General features: G+C 43.0%; 2 protein-coding genes across 3 annotated transcripts in view; both read left to right on the top strand.

Moving 5' to 3' along the window:
- Window positions 1–1,426: 1,426 nt before the first annotated feature.
- The window catches only part of LOC112454566 (WW domain-binding protein 4), a 31,874-nt gene continuing 15,336 nt past the window's right edge, over window positions 1,427–17,964 (top strand). The window contains exon 1 of one of the 2 annotated variants that reach the window (XM_025016036.1): window positions 1,427–1,905. In XM_025016036.1, the coding sequence (XP_024871804.1) occupies window positions 1,904–1,905 (2 nt within the window). In that variant the 5' untranslated portion in view covers window positions 1,427–1,903. The remainder of the gene's footprint in view (window positions 1,906–17,964) is intronic. The other variant, XM_025016035.1, reaches the window with a different exon arrangement.
- Window positions 10,252–16,953, top strand: LOC112454567 (calmodulin-lysine N-methyltransferase). The gene is made up of 2 exons (XM_025016037.1): window positions 10,252–11,769; window positions 14,437–16,953. The coding sequence occupies exons 1-2, from the start codon at window positions 11,113–11,115 to the stop codon at window positions 14,794–14,796; spliced, it is 1,017 nt and encodes a 338-aa protein (XP_024871805.1). The 5' UTR covers window positions 10,252–11,112; the 3' UTR covers window positions 14,797–16,953.

Here is a 17,964-nt window from a genome sequence, read left to right as displayed (position 1 = left end):
GGCACGCAGCGTTCGAAGCACGACGCGAGATAAATGAATGCGCACATTCGCGATTCGCGAGTCCAGACATGGCGGGACGAGCGACTATCACCCGCGAATGTCACAGCGAAACTGCACCATCGTTCATGCAATTGCCGTTTACGTACCTTCGCGTACCTCGACGTCTCGAGTGAGCGCGTCGCGCGACACGTTATTCATTCCGACAGACACCTCTTATACACTCGTAAATTGTTGAACACACACGGCGCGTACTCGCGTAGCAATTATTCTCGCGGTCCGCGAAACGAGGAAGCAGGCATGCCAATCACCGAAATGAGCGCGTTCAGAAAACAGCACGAAGCACGGTGACGTCGGTGACGAGCGCGCGCGGAGCACAAACACTTCCTACCTGTGCGAAATTCCTCGGGAGAATAACTGAGTCACTCACGCAGGTAACACTACTCCGAGCGTTGATGGAAACAAGTGGCAACTGGCAAGTCCGCTCATCGCCAGAAACAACGTCGAAAACGCGCCGATCTTCGAGGTATACGGAGCTTTCGAGTTTAACGGTCGCGCCGCTAGTACGGACTGCGCAGGTGCCTACACTGCCTACTACGTCACCGTATCGATCCGCCGCGCCGGCGGCGCGGAGCGGCGGAACGTGATTGGCCAGATCCGGGAGCTCGCGGCTCGCCCGACTGTGCGGCGGCTCGGCGCGCGCGCGCGCGCAAACGGCGCAACTTCCCCCGCATTCACTCAAGTAATACGTACGTGACACGTTCAAAACGTCGGATCGCGAGACGTTGTCGGTCGTGTACGTCCTTTCTCGTGAATGAAAAGAAATTCGGTTACGGGGTGTTGCAAGCTGAACGTACGCCGAATATTTCGTTCCTTCTTGGTGTCGACTGAAACGAGGGAGATGCCGTCGCTAGACGAAATGAACGTCGAATGCCGTGTGCTGTGGACGCCGTACATATCACCCTGCCGGCTGTGATTTGGCGGGTTTCCTGCAGTGCGCCGTGATTGAACTTAAAGTCGACTTTTTGCTCTTAGGGATTCTCTGTTGCTTATTTCCTAAATATTATTCGTTTTGCTTACAAAATTTTCCATAAAGGTCTATTGTCTCGTATTCGAATTTTTTAATTGATAGAAAATACGTATCTTTTATTTAAAATATAACTCAGACAGCACACATGTCCAAAAGCGGGACATAAGACATTTTTTAGATGATTTTTAGATGATCTTACGAAAAGATGGCTAAAAGACGTTTTATGTTTTGATTTTGATGGACATTGTGCTGTCTGGGGAGTGTGAAAGTGATAAAGAAGAGAAAAAGTGAGAGAGGGAGAGAGGCGGGCTATTCGATATTTTTCATATAATATAAATATTTTAATAAGTTAATATTTATCGATACATGTAAGATATAAATATTAAACTGATCCTCAATCAATTACAATCGAGAATCCTCGAGAACGAATAGACTGCCATTGTAAAACATCTCTCGGCGGGTGGCGCCATCCTGCCTCCTGCCCTGAAAGCCGAAAGTGCCGAAGTCCGAACGCGATCAGCTGATATCGCACGCGTCGCGTCGTGACTCCCCGCGCGAGTTGCGCGTAATTTATTATTATAAACGTTATTTTGTCGCGGTCCACATCGATCCGTGATCGGTCGGTTGCGGGAAATCGTGCGCGTCGCTACGTATTTCACCTCTGCCTCGAGCGGCAGCGATAAGACGGGCCTTCGAAACGCGACAGCCTTCACGGGATTTGCGACGCTGCGAGGTTATTATGTTCGACAAGTATCATCTCCGGTGTTCCTCGTCTTCGGGGACGCGACGAGAATCAACGGAGTGCTGAATCGAGACCCTTTGATGTCTACGAAGTCGCAGCAGCGTCAGTGAAATACCGTCGGCGAGGAACAAAAAATGTGAGTAACGTTATCTTTTATCTCGTTTTCACGACCATCGACGTTTATCAAGCACAATCGCAGACGTAAACACATTCTAGTATTGTAAGGATTTGACGTGACGGAAGAGTTTCGTGCAGATTCCTGCAGCGAAATCTTCCTCTTCTTTAATGGAGCAAGTGGCACCAGGTCGCCTCGCCATCGGTTGATTATAGATTATACAGTCCTCTTCTAAATGTTAAATTAAAAATGGGAGTTGACAAGTGTTGGTGTGTCGATGCGTTGAAAAATGCGAATTCTCGCTCTCTCTTGAATTTTTCTATTCCAAATCGGTGACTATATTAGACTTGCATATGATGCATATGATTTTGCTTTCGATCGAGCTTTCGATAGATGTTAGTACATATTGATATCTCTTCAGCTTCTTCCTCGTTCCGCAGAAACGACTCATCTGTACAGTTATTAGGGTTTAACGAGTCTATATGGAGCGAAGCTCTGGAGAATTAGATTGGAAAGAATACAAGCTAAATAGAAGAATAATAAGAATCTAATTTAAGAGTAATGAGAAAAATAAGATCCAAATGTGCACTTGATAAGTAGAGGAGAATAGCAAAAGCTGAAGTTAAAATAAATTTTTTTATTTATATCACTTAATTAAAAAAAAGTCTTTGTAAAGAACTAGCTAGTCCCTCATAGGAATGAAAACCTTGTATTTGCCGGAGAATTCTACCTGCAAGTTTTATCTTAAGAAATGCGATGTGAAATGCGAACACTTTGTCAAGCATTGAAATGTCTGTTTATGTCAAGATATGTTATTTCCCGTTTATTTCCTAGTAACTCTGCTCGCTAAGCTGTATCGACATGGCAAAACTTTTATCTCGTTTATGGTATCGCTGCATTATGCATAAAAGTACACTTGATTCCGCAATAAGTGTATCAGACAGCGACGATATCATATTCTGATATCTCCGTCCTTTCTATGCAAAATCCTGTCGTAATAAGTAACGAGAGACACCGATAACTTTACCTTATCGTTTCAATTATTCAGAACGCTTCGAGCGAAAAGAAAAATATAACTCTTTTTTGCTTTCCCCTATTATATCAATTATTTCTGATGGAATGAAGATAAACTGGAATAACCACAAGATTACTTTAAGCATGATCTTTTTAATAAATCCTTTGATTCAAATTTTTGACGCCATTCGTAAATCGTATTTGATATTAAAAGACTAATAATTTGCAATAAGAAAATAATTAATTTTTGTCGACGGAAATTAGGTGTACAACAATTATTGGACGAGAGAAAATATGTGATATTGTATTCTTTTATATCAGGAAAATTTGATTACTTGCTCATTTTATCTATATTATATAAAATAAAAATATGCATAATTGCAAAAAATATTTGAAGGTCGCTTGAAATATTACTTAAAATTAATAGGATTTAGCTAGTCTTTCTCTCTTGCTTGTTTTTGAGAAAATTACGTTGTGGAACGCGAACGAAACGTCTCGTAGTCGACGTCTCAATTTGTACACTTAGCCGCAAATTTACTTTCCGTATCATTTAACAAGCTCGCGGCCAATTAACGTAACATGTGGGCCACGCGGCGCGCTAACAAAGTTTGCGTCCTCGCGGCAGGGCTCGCTTATCTCTCCTGATTATACATTTGCGGAAATATTCTTTTGTTATCCGATAGAATGGTATATAATTCATTCATATTTTTACATTTGCTGCCGTAAAAACACTTACATCGCTGCCGCGACGTGCTATCGCGGACGTTTGCTAGCGTAGAGTGGCGTAACTATCTGGGACCCTGACTGATAACGCTCGGCATAATCCACGCCGTATTAGCTGTATATATGTATACCTCTCTCATAAAGCGAGTCCAACTGCTCCAATCCGCACTACGTGCGCGGATTCGTGACTGGGAAAAGTTTGCGGGAGCCGGCGCGCCCGTGTACACACGGCTTAGGCGTATTTTGCATAATGCGATTTTCATGCCTCCGATTCCGCATTTGGGATTGTATACCTAGCCCCGCGACATATCTCCCGTGTATATAGCAATCGCGCGCAGAGACGGATTTAACACGTCCTCTGTTTATCAATCCATCTCCGTCTGAAAGTTCCCCTCCCCTCGTTTTCCCGCACATCATCCGCTTTTGATTTACACTTTTTTTTATTCCTACTTCTGGCTAATTTTTGAAAAGTGTTTCAGCAAAATCTGTCACGCACAACAGTTTCTCGTTTAATTTTCTATCTTTATCTATTTTTTTTTCTCCGTTTATTGAAACATTTCGATTAACTCGGCTCAACTTGAAAATTTTTAATCGCAGACGAATAGAATCGAAAATTCGCTTCCACGCTTCCGCTTCCTTCGAAATCGTTTTGCTAACTTTGTTTGGAGTAGAATTGACTCGGAAAGGAAAAGGGAGCGGTTTCTCTTTCGATCGTGTAATGCACGCACACATACGTTCCGTGTTCTGCATTTTTAATTTCCCTCCATTTTACCTTTCTCAGTCCTGCTCGGTATATCTCCATTTTACCGGGCGTGTAACTTATGGCCGCGGCCTCCGTATCTGCTAAAAATACAACTTCCTTGACACGGGTGCGGCGTTATCTCGCCGATTCTCACGTGCGTAAACCCGGCGCCCTGCCGTAATGAAAGCCACGTGCTGGCCGCGCACCGAAATTAGAACCGTTTGACCACCTAAGCGGACCTTTCCTCGTTATAAACGCAGATAGACGCGTCTTGAAGAATCTGTGAGCTATTGTGAATTATTATCGAAACTCCCCGCCGAGCGATGCTGAAGCAGAGCTTGGGCTAAACGAGAATTGATTTACACCTTTGAAATTATTTTAAATACGTTTAATCGGCCTAGAGAAGGTAACGACTGAATTAATCTTATGATTTAATCTTTATTGCATTCTTTTGAAAATTTACTATCAGTAAGATTTATATTTTCGTGGTTCACGGATAAACGTTATGATATACTGGTGCACGAAGAATTGAATGGTATCGATTAAATTCCGATCTCTGTTAAATTCCAGCATCCCTCTGCGCCGCACACCTGCGACTGAACTGTGTCGCGTTGCACAGAACGTTGGCAATAGCAGCTCCATTGTCCGCCTCTCCCGCGTATCTGTCTGTTCTTAATAAGCGAATGTGGGACATTTGGCGGCTGTTATTGGCCAACTCAGCCAGCCTACGTACGCGACTGTCAGGAAAACCCGTCGAAAGGAAAACGGCATGACTCCGGACGTCGGCGACGCCTCCGTTGGACCGCGTCGACGTCTTTCGACGTCGTAGCTTTTCTGACCCGAGACGCCTAGACGCATTGCCTCGGTGTTTCCTTGCCAGGGAAACGCCGCAATACCGTCTTACCGCGTCGTCTACGTTGCGACAGGTTTTTCATCTTGTCCCGCCTCCTTCCCTCCCGGCAACTATTCTTTCTAATGACCTCGACGCAATTCTTCGAGTTCACTTTCGCCGGACGTTCATAACAATGTCTGTCTTCGCTTTAAAAGATTTATTATTCAATTACTTAGCCATGCAAGACTGTCACATACACAGATATCCTTGGCGGATTCTCAGACCGATTGCAGATTGATTTTTCTTCAACGAGAATGTAAAAGGCATCCGCGTTTTTAATTAATAAATGAAAATGCTATGAAATAAAATGTTTACGGAATTATTTATAATTTGTGTCATTTTTTTTTCAATTTTTGAACGACTTGACAAACCGCCTTTGCAGTGTGCGTCGCAAATTGTGCATTCCGCTGCAGCTTACGAATTGCAGGTCATATTGCCGTACGTTTCTCTCTTGCCTCGCGAATATAAAGACGACTGAATTTAAGGGAACATTTGACATCAAGCTTCACAAATGTCTATTTCGTAGAAAACACTATCTGTGAGAAAATTAATTAACGGATAACGGATATTTCACAGAATTATCATTTACAGAAGTTTATTAATCATTTTGTGAATTTTTCCCCTTTATATCTTGAACTTGGAGAAACGTATTTTTCAGAAAACACGTAAAATTAACAATCACACGGCATAACGTGTGGTATAAATTATTAATTTATTCATGAACTTTTTTGGCATTTCTCATTTCTCGTATGGATATCCTTTTCTCAAATCTTATTAGATTCACGCACACAAATCGAGTCGTGAAATATTGATTCCATATATGATATGAACCGTCGATATACTTGACGCGATACCTGGCGTTCATGCCTCGATCGCAGACTCCGTTAAATCGAATAGGTAAGCGCGCGTCTTTATACGCCTGTCTGCGCCCGCCTGTCTTCTCCGGGCAACATTTGCGTAAGTACAAATAATAGTATCGCTGCTGCGCATCTTACGTCAGCCGCACATGGCGCGAGAGATGCACGCTCTAGAGATGAGAGATATTTCGAGTACGCGTAATCGGAACGGCGCGGAACGGAGATCTAATCGCGAGCCAACATACACACGGGTTTGCCCCGGGCGAGTTTATAGTTAATTAATAACGAGCGAGCCCCCTCCCCTCGTTTTCGACTTAACATTCCGTTTGCAGAAACGGATGAGCTAACGGCTCCTATAAGCATTGCCATTGTTTTATCCTTAGTTCGTCGACTTGCACGTCTGCTTGTAAATATTTAAAAAATAAATCTTTAATACGTGATGTAACAAAGAACATTCTCTTAAGAATACTCGATGGGAAAGTCGAACCATATCTCGAATCGAGACGTGTATTATGATCGTTCCAGGGGAAGTTTATATTTGTCGTAGCGCCTAGAGGCCATCGGCTTCATCCGCGAAGTGAAACCGCGAATGCCACTGCCACCGTGGATTCTATTTGTGTCAAACAATATAAAGTAGAGACGTATGTGCCCGCAGCCTCACTGCGGTTACATAAGCACCGATGAGGGGAGGGGAAAACGTGCAGAAACGCGAGCGCATCGTCGCCGCTGCCGCGGGGAGATCGGCCGCATCGCCTTGTGCTTTCACGAAATTGAATTTGCACCCGAGAGTGCACATCGGATTATACGTCTCGAATTTGATATAGAATATCACATGTCTCGAAAACCGCACGTGTCGCGTCTCTCAATCTTTAACACGGGAAAACCGATGAGCGTTCAATTGTTAGCCTTGCTCCGATCTTTGGCGATCTTTGAAATGCGACACCATTAATTAATAGAGTTTTGTATAAGCGTCATTATATTTATATATCGCTGTTTTTAATATTATGTTGTTTAGCTTTGTTATTATCTCATCAATTATTTTCTTATGAAAAAAATATAAGATCTTTTTTTTGTAGATAATTCTAAATATCTATTTCTCAGCTTTGACATATTGGTTTCTCGAATAAATAAATTGTTGCAAAATTATCTCGCTCTTTTCCTCGGGCGAATTCGCTCGAAACAGTGTCATTGACCGTTGAAAATTCGATTTTGTTATAATTATACGACGGGACTGATTCGACGCGCCGCGACGTATAAATATCTTTCCGAATCCCGATGAATCCCGCAAATAATTAAAAAGCTGAGAGCGGGGACGAGAGTTTAATGGACGTGGATCAGCCAGGCATGTAGTGACGTTTTGACACGTGGCTCGGCAGGAAAAATCGTTAATGGAGCCAGAAACCCGAGCCATCTGTGCGATAATACAGCGGAGAGACGTGAAGGATCTCCTAAATGTATGGAATACGCTTAGTGCTTCTTTCGGTATCGTCTTTCCGACGAACAATTCCGTCCCGCGTTTACCCTTTCGTGAAAGTGGAGAAGCGATCATTATCGTCAATATTGTTTTCAGTATTTATAAGATGGCTTGCCACATAAACGTTGCACAAGGAGAGAGAATAACGTCTAAGCGAATCGTGCGAGTAACTTAGTTTCAGCGAGCAACGGTAAAACCGATTTTCCAAGGCTTATCCCGCCTCGGCGATATACTCGGCGAGGAAATTGAATTCCGCTCGTATTAGCGAGGTCCATGTAAGTCGGAAATGGTAACTGCTGATTGCTCGTAACTTATTCCGAGGGTGCAGTTTTTTCTCCTCTTTTGTAGGCAATCTCCCACGACGCGTATCTCCATTTTTATAGGAACAATTGAAATTCATAGTTCTATGTGCGAATTTCATATTTTACCGTTACTTTTAAGGAGGTTGTAAGGAGAATCAGAAATGTTAAGTATATTGCACAACATTTAAAACAAGCTCAAGATATTATAAATAATATCAGCATGTGAATTTTTTTCTATTTTTTCACCGGTTAGTTTTTGAAAACATTTATAACGAAGTTACAACAAAGTAATATTGCAAAAAAAAACCATGTGGTCATATTTTCAAATCTTTAAAGGTACTTTTAATATGATATTCTTTAATGTTTTCAAAAACTAATCAGTGAAATAATCTAAAAAAATTTATATGCTAATAATAAAAGACGTTATGTTTTAAATTGTGTGCAATTCTTAACACTTCTGATTTTCCTTACAATCTCCTTAAATTAGATACGTCGGTTTTGCTTAAATTAATAATATTACGAAGGAAACATAGCGCTTTTTTACGCGCACATGTTTGTACCTATATTCATTTGTTCCGGCTGTCACAATTTTGGCTTTCTTCCAAATCTCCTCACTGAGCGAAGAATTATTGGATTCTCTGTAAGCTTTCTTCTCAAATTTTATCCGTCGAATGTGGGAAACGTCTAAACGCTTGCGATACAGAAAAATATACAGGTGATAGATTTAAATAATTCAATTATTTATACTTATACTATTTTCTGCGTGGGGTTAAATTGAATCAAGACCGTAAATAAACAAGATCCATACATTCCTTTATTATTAATAATTTTACTTTATTTAGATATGGATTATTCATATTTATATAAAGTGGAATGCTCGGATTAAACCCCCGCGATAGTTGAATCGCTGTGGAAGATATTAATATACAATGTTTCCAACGTGGCTTTTAACTCCGAATGACAGGGGAATTGTTTGAATTAGAAATTCCAGGTAGCACACGCTATTGCGTTTATTTAATAAATTATTCATACTTTTATACGTATATCGGTGATATATTGATAGTCAAACGAGGTTTTTGATGTATACGGGGAAACGAATTGCGTACACACGCGTGCTTCTCCAGTTATTTCTCCGTGAGCCTAAAGATAAATAAAAATTCTATTATATTACTTATCATTTAGGCGATAGAGCGAGCCATACGTATTGTTGACGACGAAAATAAACGCGCGTTTCGTGCCGCGGATTCAGAATGCCATTTCGCTTCCGATTCAAAATCCGCGATCGCGATTGCGCGAGGTGCGAATTAAATTGCGTAAATAGACGAGAGGTGATTAACGGATACGCGCGTTTCGTCGCTCGTCCGGAAACTTAGGCCAAGATTTAAACATTAGTTTCGCGACAGTTTAATGTCTGCGCCTTGGCACGGCGCGCGAAACTACTCTGGCTACTAGATCTTCAGTAGCGATGTTGAAACCGAGGCTTATGACACGCTCGGATAAGCCGGCCGTATATTATAATGGCGTTTAATACCGCTCGTTGTCCTTTCCTCCCTGTCTTTATTATAATAATAAATCCGTCGTATCCGAAGGGAGAGCGTGGCGCGCCACGCGTTCGAGCCGTCCGCGCCGTCGTTTCTTAATCATGGTAGAATTAAGGGAGGATAGAAACTAAGTCCGAAACAAATAATCCGACGTGGAAGCTTATGACAGCTATAAGAATTAACAGGATGTTTAAAAAAATTTAACGCGAGAGGATTATGGCTCTTTCGTGTATGTTCGTCATCAATTGTTATCAATAGACAACCCTACGCATCATTAAAACTTCGTAACTGGAACACCTGTCGGACATTCACGCTCTCGGCGTTCCGTCGTCGGCGAATTATGGCATTCGTAGTTTTAAGTAGATTGACGGGACGAGGAGCGCCATAAAAAATAGGATATAAACCTTACGATACGATCGCCGGCGGCGAGAAACAATTATAACGTCGAGCACGCGCCAGCCAATGCTGCGAATGTCGTCAAAACTGTAATATGTTAAATACGAATGTTATTAGTGTTTTAACATACGAAAATGATAAATAATAATTTATTGTATTTGTCCTTCATATTTTTGCCACTCGTTTGACGGGAATTCTTGAATTATATACCTGATTTATCAATTGTTACAATCTCGCTTTTTTCGATGAAATCGCAATATCGCGGCGTCTTGCGGCGAAACTGAAGTGATAATTCCTCGTGTATATGTTACAGTAAAAGCATGAAGTAAATGTATGATTTCATGCTTTTACTGTGACATATAAATATAATGAAGAAAAGCGGGAGGGATAACGTTCCACGATTTTCGCGACAGCTGACAAATCTCCAAAAGTCCGCCGTTTATTTTCCCTCAAGAAGAGTTTCGGTGTATGCGTTCAATAGTGGTCCAACAGCTCTGCGGATCGCAGACTCGCTATCGAGCCATTGAGCCTCAAATCTCGGGAAGCTCGAGGCTAATTCGGAGCCGCGCGCGTAGCTCGTACGAGACCCGTGCGCGACGGCGCGCCAGACGCATCTTTACGAGAGCGCGACAGACACGCACGACGAGGAAAACGCGCGACGTCTCGGGGAACACCCGCGGAGACGGTGCGGAAGGTGGACGGAGGAGGACCAGCGCGTGGAAGAGGGAACGAAGAGAGGAGAGTCGCGCAGGCGCCGATCCAACGCGTGGAGAACGCTCGTCGTCCGCGTGGCGCGAGTTAGAACTCGACTTGGTGCTTTTAGTCTTGTCCCGTCCCTTCGTCCATCCTCGTCCTTGCCGGGCGAGAGAGTAGCCCCCGCGGCGGAGCATCGTCAGAGAGGAAGTATGCGCCCGGTGCCTGGACCGGTTGCGGCAACAAGGACGCGAAGTCGAGGGGGATTCCGCCTGATCCGCTGACCGAGCCGGCGAGCCGTTCGCCAGCGATGAAGAGGAACACGCGTCGCCCCCACGTGCCTTCCACGGGTTCGCAGCAGCGCGGCGAAGTGAAAGTTCATTGACGATGCTTCTGACAAAAGTCTTCAATGAGTATCTTCGACTAGAAGATCGTCTTTCCGGCGCACATCTACCCACGCATTCACGAAGATTGACATTTAAATTAAAAGGGAAAATGATAAGAAAACAATCTTCCCTCTGAAGATGTTGTAATCTGAAGAAAAATCTGGAAACTGTAGATTATCGAGTATCGATCGATGTGCCTGATTGCGACATGTCGCAGAAGATTTTATCCCGCAGGGAGATACTCTCGGCCGAGACGAATGACCCTCGCAACTCGAAGAGGAGCACCCGCGCTCTAAGTCGATGGCGCATTCTCGCCAGGGCGCTGACAGGCTCGCCGGAGCCGGTCGGCAGCGAGTCCGACGAGGAGGTGTCGGTGAGACGGTTCACCAGCTTCGGCCTGCTCAAGTGCGCGCTGCTGGAGAACATGCTGACGGACGGCGAGTCCAGCTGGTGCGAGTACTCGACCCAGCTGGACGGCCGGCCGTACAACGTTCAGATACGCAGGATAAACAAGTGCTTCACGGCGAGCGAGCTGATCGGCTTCAACAATACCGGCAACGTGTGCGTGTGGCCGTCCGAGGAGTGTCTGGCTTACTATCTGCTGAGGAATCGCGGCCTGTGCCGGAATCGGAACGTCCTTGAACTCGGCGGCGGGATGAGCTGCCTGGCCGGCGTCCTCGCCGCCAAGTACTGCAATCCCAGCACCGTCACCCTCACGGACGGCAACGTGACCAGCGTCGACAACGTGCGCTGCATCGTTGCCCGAAACGACATGGCGCATCTGGTGGAGTGCGGGGTTGTCCAGTGGGCCCAAGCCGCCCGAGCCCTTCGGCAGACGGCGGCGATCAACGGTAACCGCGTTAAGGTGAATGTCCAAATTCGATCTTGAAGGAGCGGTCGATGGTCCGATGTTATTCTCGAAGCTATTAAAATAGCGCGTTGAAGCCCCGGTGTCGGCAAACAGGCGGGAATTAATGGAAACAGCGTTAAGAGGATCCTTCACACGTTGCAGAGCTCGAAGTAGATCAGGAATCATACCTTGAATTACCTTCATAGTTCTCGCAGCTTCCGCGTGTTCTATAAAAAATTCATTTTTATTCAGATCACAGACGGCACATCGCATTATTTCGTCTTTGAAGTTGTATGTCATAAATACATTAATTCACCATCTTTATCTCTTCGGTATGAAACGTGTTTCCATCGCTTTTTAATAGATATTCCATGATGATTTCTATGAACAGAGAACTGCGGACGCATAATAAAATATACATAAAAAAAGCATATCATCCTCAAAGCGATATTGAAACGTGACGGGGATGCCTCAACGACGGTGCGCGGCTACAAAGAGGCCGGAAATTAAATATTGAAAATGTTAATGAGAAAAGCTCTTTTTTTAACTTTCTTATCGCGGCGGTCAGACGTTATAATGTTTATATTAAATAAAAATCCGGTCGTACCATATTGGATACCTAGAAAAATTTAATTATATCGTTAATTTGTACGATAATAGAACAATAATAGAAAATATTACGCGCTGGAATTTTTCCAATGAATCCTCAGTTCTTGAGCTTTGTACGAGTTCCGAGGATCTGCAGGTGACATTGGGAATCGAAGGGTGAGCCTCGTATTTCGCTAATCGCGGCAGAAGAATCGCACAGAATTCAACCTGGTCGCCGACCCCGCGGTCGAATATAATGCGTCTCGTAAACCCCGACCGCGACGTGATCCGCATCTGTAACGAGGACGACAACGACGAGCTCGCTAACCGTAATCAACGACGGATCATCGGATATCGACACGCCCGGTTTCGCGGTTGCACGTTCCGACAGCAATGCGCTGCTCGTCGCCACGATCAATGAGTCATCGCGGTCATCGCGAGCCGATGAATGGAAAAATTGAGGTCTCGCCGGCCGGGGGAGGCGTAATGCATCAGTCGGGAATCGCGATCCTTAGAATAGACGATCGATGAGCGACAATGATCCGTGATCGCTCGACCGAAAAACGGCTCGTACTTTCGCGATAACAGAGTTGGCACTTTTAAAGGAATTTCCCGTAAATCGGAAAAGTTTGAGGACAAGAACGATTCTGAGAGATTGGCAAAATAATAGAAGTGTGATCAATTTCTTTTTATAACGTACGATATCTATAAAATATCCTGTAAAATAGACGCCGTGAAAAACGTATTTCTTATGGAACACGTGCTATGTTATTTGAGTCACGTAACGAAGACGTTATCGTAGCATGTTTCAAGATGTCATACTAATGTAGCTGTCACTGCTTATCTGTGAAACATTTTAGAATATATATGTGCAAAAAAAATTATGCTATATATGAGTTTTTTTTAAACAACCAATTTAATTCAGATTTTAGATGATAAATTAATATCACAAATTTATTTTAATGAATCTAAAGTTTCTCACGGATAAAAATTTATCTTATTTTTTAACGCCTTTAATTATATATTGTTATTACATTCTAATATTGCTAATCTTTCAATATGTTTTATAACATAAGTAAAACACTGAAAAAGTCAAAATCCCAAGTAGCTAGAAAATATGTATTTGATGTCTGTATTCTTCTCGATACGTATCGCAAAGAACAGCCACATGGGAGCGTAAAGAATCCCCCCGCGTGATCCTCGTGATGCTCGGTTCAAATATATAGACACACCATTCGGACATTTCCGGCTAAACCTCAGCTCCATTTCCGGTGGCCTCTATAATGTAGCCTCTGTGCTCTTCCGGTAGTTCGCAACGTTCCGCGCAATTGACATCTTTTTCGTCGGTAGATTTCCGCTTGACTGGGGATCGATCGAATTTCCACCGGCGAACCAAAATCGAAGATCATTCGGACGATCGACCGAGATTAATTGCAAAAACGACCATTCGACTTCGTTCATCTATTTACACGAAAAACCACCGTCAAATTATCTGAGAAGTTCGACGTTGAAAGGTCGAACGTTTTTATCGCATCCGTTTTCTGGTAGTCTTCTTTTTAATACGATATTGCAGATCATTGATTTTATTTGATGTATCCGCGTCCGTGGTATTTAAATAATAAGATAAAAGTATTCGAGCGGTAGTTATTTTATTTATCAAGTCGAAACCATAAAACGCATCGCGGATAAGCTTGACCGAGGTATACACATCCAGCAATTTATAATCCGGCTTGTTCAAGTCTTTCCTTACGCGAAAGACGAATATTGTCCTCAGCAGATTCTTTTGCAATAAAATACAATATTCTTTCATAATATTTCGTATAACTGTAACATCGACTTACAAATTTATATAATTTTCCTTTAATTCTTTAAACTTTGAAGACAGAGATTACTAACAAAAATTTATTTTTAAAAGTTTGAAAGATTGTTTTATCTGTTAAATGCACGAATGTGATCGTTCTTCAGACTTTACACGATTTCAATCGGAGCAATACGCATATTCCGAGTCGAGATTCGCGAATACGTTAATTCGATCGCGTATCTCAGCCGCCAGATTGATATCTGGACTCTCGATTGTGATTTCTCGATGTATAGACCCGGACGGCCGACGACGACGAGGACGCTCGACTGCCGTCGGGTCTCTACGACGTGATCCTGAGCGCCGACTGCCTCTTCTTTGACGACGCCCGTCTGGACCTGGTGGAGACGATCTACGGCTGGCTGACCGACGACGGGGTCGCCCTGGTGATGGCGCCCAGGCGCGGCACGACATTCCAGAAGTTCGCCGAGGCGTCGATCAAGCGCGGCTTCATAGCGCGCCAGACCGAACGGTACGACGACCAGGTGTGGTCGAGGCATCTGGAGCTGCTGGAGAACAGTCCAGAGTACTGTCCGGATCTCCACTACCCGGTGCTGCTGGAGCTCACCAAGCAGAAGAAGACGCCGCCCGGATGATCGGGCTCGATCGACAAGGACGACGAGGACGACCGACCGGACGAGAGTCTCAGCGAGGAATAAAAACATGTTTCTGAAATTCTGAACATGTTTCTCTTTTTTAAATATGTATACGCTTCGCTCGCACGCGCGATTATAGAATTATTACGAGGGAAATGAATGTATCGCTTCCGAGAGATGAAGATGCGCTGTAATGGGATGTAAAGATGCATAAAGCTGTCTTTATGTCGCCCAGCAATGTCAAGGTCGATTTTTTATTAGTGCGTCGTCTGATGAAACGTTTAGCGGTCACATTCGCTCGCAGATCGATCTTCCGCTCGTACGCATCGTTCCACATCGTCGCTGCTATCGGAAAAGTTTCCATAAGGGAAGTATTATGCGCAACGTGCGAGAATCGCTCGCCGAGCTCTCTTTAACATGCCTGACCTTCCCTCCTTTCCCCATTAATTAACCCATGGATGTTTTACGGTGGATACCCGACATTTTATGAATGAACGCGTATCTGAAAGTACAAATGTTAATTATATTCGCGCTCTTAATATCGCATATATTTACTTGAACTTAATTACGTACGATCAATTTGTGTGTAGACGTATTTATTTAAAGGCGCGCCTCAGTAGCGCGAATATTTGCAGCAAATAGGAATGCGAAACGGTACAGCGAGCCATAATCCTCCGCTTTAAATTAGTTTAAAATATCGTAGAGCCCGCAGATATTATTCTCATTCGCAGCAGGTGAAACTTCTGGCACCACTTTGCACGCGGCATATAACGGGAAATAGGAAGCGAGCTTCCAAACGGGCGAATATAGAAAGTTTCGAATTATTGACTTCTACGATGGAGGAAGAATGTCGAACTTAAAGTTATCTTGGAAATATTTATGTTCCGATATATACGTCGGACGACAGAGATTACGTTACAGAAGATAGGTTCTGAGGCAAAGTTTTCGAGGATTAATCGATCAACGATTCAATTATTCATCGAGTTGATATTAATCTTCGAAAAAAAACCTGTTTATAAATTACAAACGATTTCATCTGATTAGAACGTGGCTCTTGATAGAAGGGACTTTTCTTAGGCGTACCTGATTTTATATTGAACCGGGTTATAAAAACGTCGGAAGAGCGATCGAGTTTCGAGTTTCGCGCATCAAAGTGTCGTTTATAATGCGGCAACGTGATACTGGCAATTTTATCAATCAATTAAAACGTCGATACTAAGTAGATAATAGCTCGAGCAATCTCTCGAGTTCCTCGTTCTTCGCAGCCGGCAGGACCAATTGTATAGACCGGAGTTAATGTTTAGATACAACCGAACCATGACTCGTAGACTGCGAAGTCACTTCCAGGGAGTTCTATTCATCGCAAAACTGCGTTAAAAGACATCTCCGTATTCTTGAGTAAGAAAGGAAATATCAGTGTGTTACAGTTTACGCTATTTTGGGTCCAAATACGAAGCGAAATCGGACTTGGAGCGGGATATTGTCGGTTCAGCGATTTAATGCTGGATCCGAACACGCTAATGAAATATCAATTATTATGATCGTTAACTGTAAACAGATATAGATTGTTGCGATCGATACGCCGTAGCTGCAGGATAAATTTAAGGAGACAATTCTTACGCGAGTCGAACTTTGCCTTATTCGCGTTACATAGTAATTTATTTATTTATTTAGGCAGCGTTTTTGCGTTTATATCCTTGCGACGAAAGAATTCTCGTGAATTTTCTAAGTATCTCCGATTATGAACCTGTTACCTCAACGGACCAATATTTATAGGCATATATAGTTAAGTCTAGTCAGAATTACCAAACGTACTTCCATTATTACGTATTTTCTTACGTAGTCCAAGTGTCCATGAAATCTCTTTACTCGCGTAAAAAGGGAATTATAATAAATTAGAAGGATTTAGTTGCAAATGTTATTATAGAGAATGGGTTTTTTTTTTTAATAGAAAAATCGATACCTCTTTCTAGCGTCCGATCGTTTTTGTACCGCAGTTCGAGATTAAAATCAGCGGACACGTTTTCCCGAGGTTGCTAATCCACGTGGCTAGACTGGAGAATTTATGGACCCTTTGCGGCCCTAGAGGGCCATTTGTGTACACGTGCATTATGCACGAGAGAATCTCCATAGTAATAAACTATTTTCACTTAAAAACGTCGCGTTTTTCCTCGCGTCGCCTGTACCTCCCTCGGACAGAGATAATGCGGTTGTCACGTTGCAGTCGCGTCGTGTGACGACGCAAACGCCGTTGACAAATCTACAACGACGCGGTCGCGCGTCGTCACGTCAGAATAAATAATGACGTTTAGCATACGTCAAACATCCTGCCTACCTTCCCGTCTGTCGTGCAATAGCCATGTTTCTCCACCTCGATTCCGTCCATATGATCGATTTTATATGCCAGTACCTTCCTTCCTCTTTGCCGTACAATTTGCCAGGACCTGCAATTTTCGCTGGACTTCGGTCTGCCGAAGTCCTGGATTTCTTAGGATCGAGTTAGACTTAGGTGTTTCTATTTTAATAAAAAAGGCACTTTGGCGCAGCCCTGATCTCACGTTGACAAACGACATTACGTAACTCACGTCCCAGAATGAAGCAAAATATAAAAATGATAGAATATTTTAATATAATGTACAAATATAATAATATAATAGACAAAAATAAGGAAAATATTAATAATAAAATAACATGATATATAGATAAACGAAGTATTTAATAACTTTATTAGGAAGCACTAGTCAACATTCGAGCGGAGTAAAATGTCAACGTTTAAGGTAAAATACAAACCTTGTTCTACATTTTTACTTTAAGGCAAAACATCGCACGGTCAACTTTAATGAAATTCGGAATTGACGAAACGAAGCAGAGTTATAACGAAAACTTGCTCTTGATTAAGTAACAAGTCACACGATTTGCTAATTTTGCCAATAAATATATCTCGATTTGCTCGAAGGTTGCATCCGATTGCTGGAATCTAAAAATGAAAGCCTCGACAGATGGTTGCGATTAGCATCTGTGTTCCGTGACGAGTGATATAATCAAACAAATTACAGGAAAGCAAAATCAATGTCGGGAATATCTCGGGGAGTTCAATACCGTTCGCCGGTTTATTTTATTATTCGACGAGGCACGTGTACATATTTCGGTCCGGCTTGACTGCATATG

Source organism: Temnothorax curvispinosus, unplaced genomic scaffold, assembly GCF_003070985.1.
Source record: "Temnothorax curvispinosus isolate PA1 unplaced genomic scaffold, ASM307098v1 QBEX01005133.1, whole genome shotgun sequence".
NCBI lineage: Eukaryota > Metazoa > Arthropoda > Insecta > Hymenoptera > Formicidae > Temnothorax > Temnothorax curvispinosus.
This window is presented reverse-complemented; position numbering and strand designations above follow the sequence as displayed.

What these genes read in the sequence shown, in the direction of transcription:
- LOC112454567 (XM_025016037.1), top strand. Translation starts at nt 11,113, where the DNA reads ATGTCGCAGAAGATTTTATCCCGCAGGGAGATACTCTCGGCCGAGACG. An exon ending in TCAACGGTAACCGCGTTAAG is followed by an intron (nt 11,770 to 14,436) that starts GTGAATGTCCAA and finishes CTCGATGTATAG; the next exon opens with ACCCGGACGGCCGACGACGA.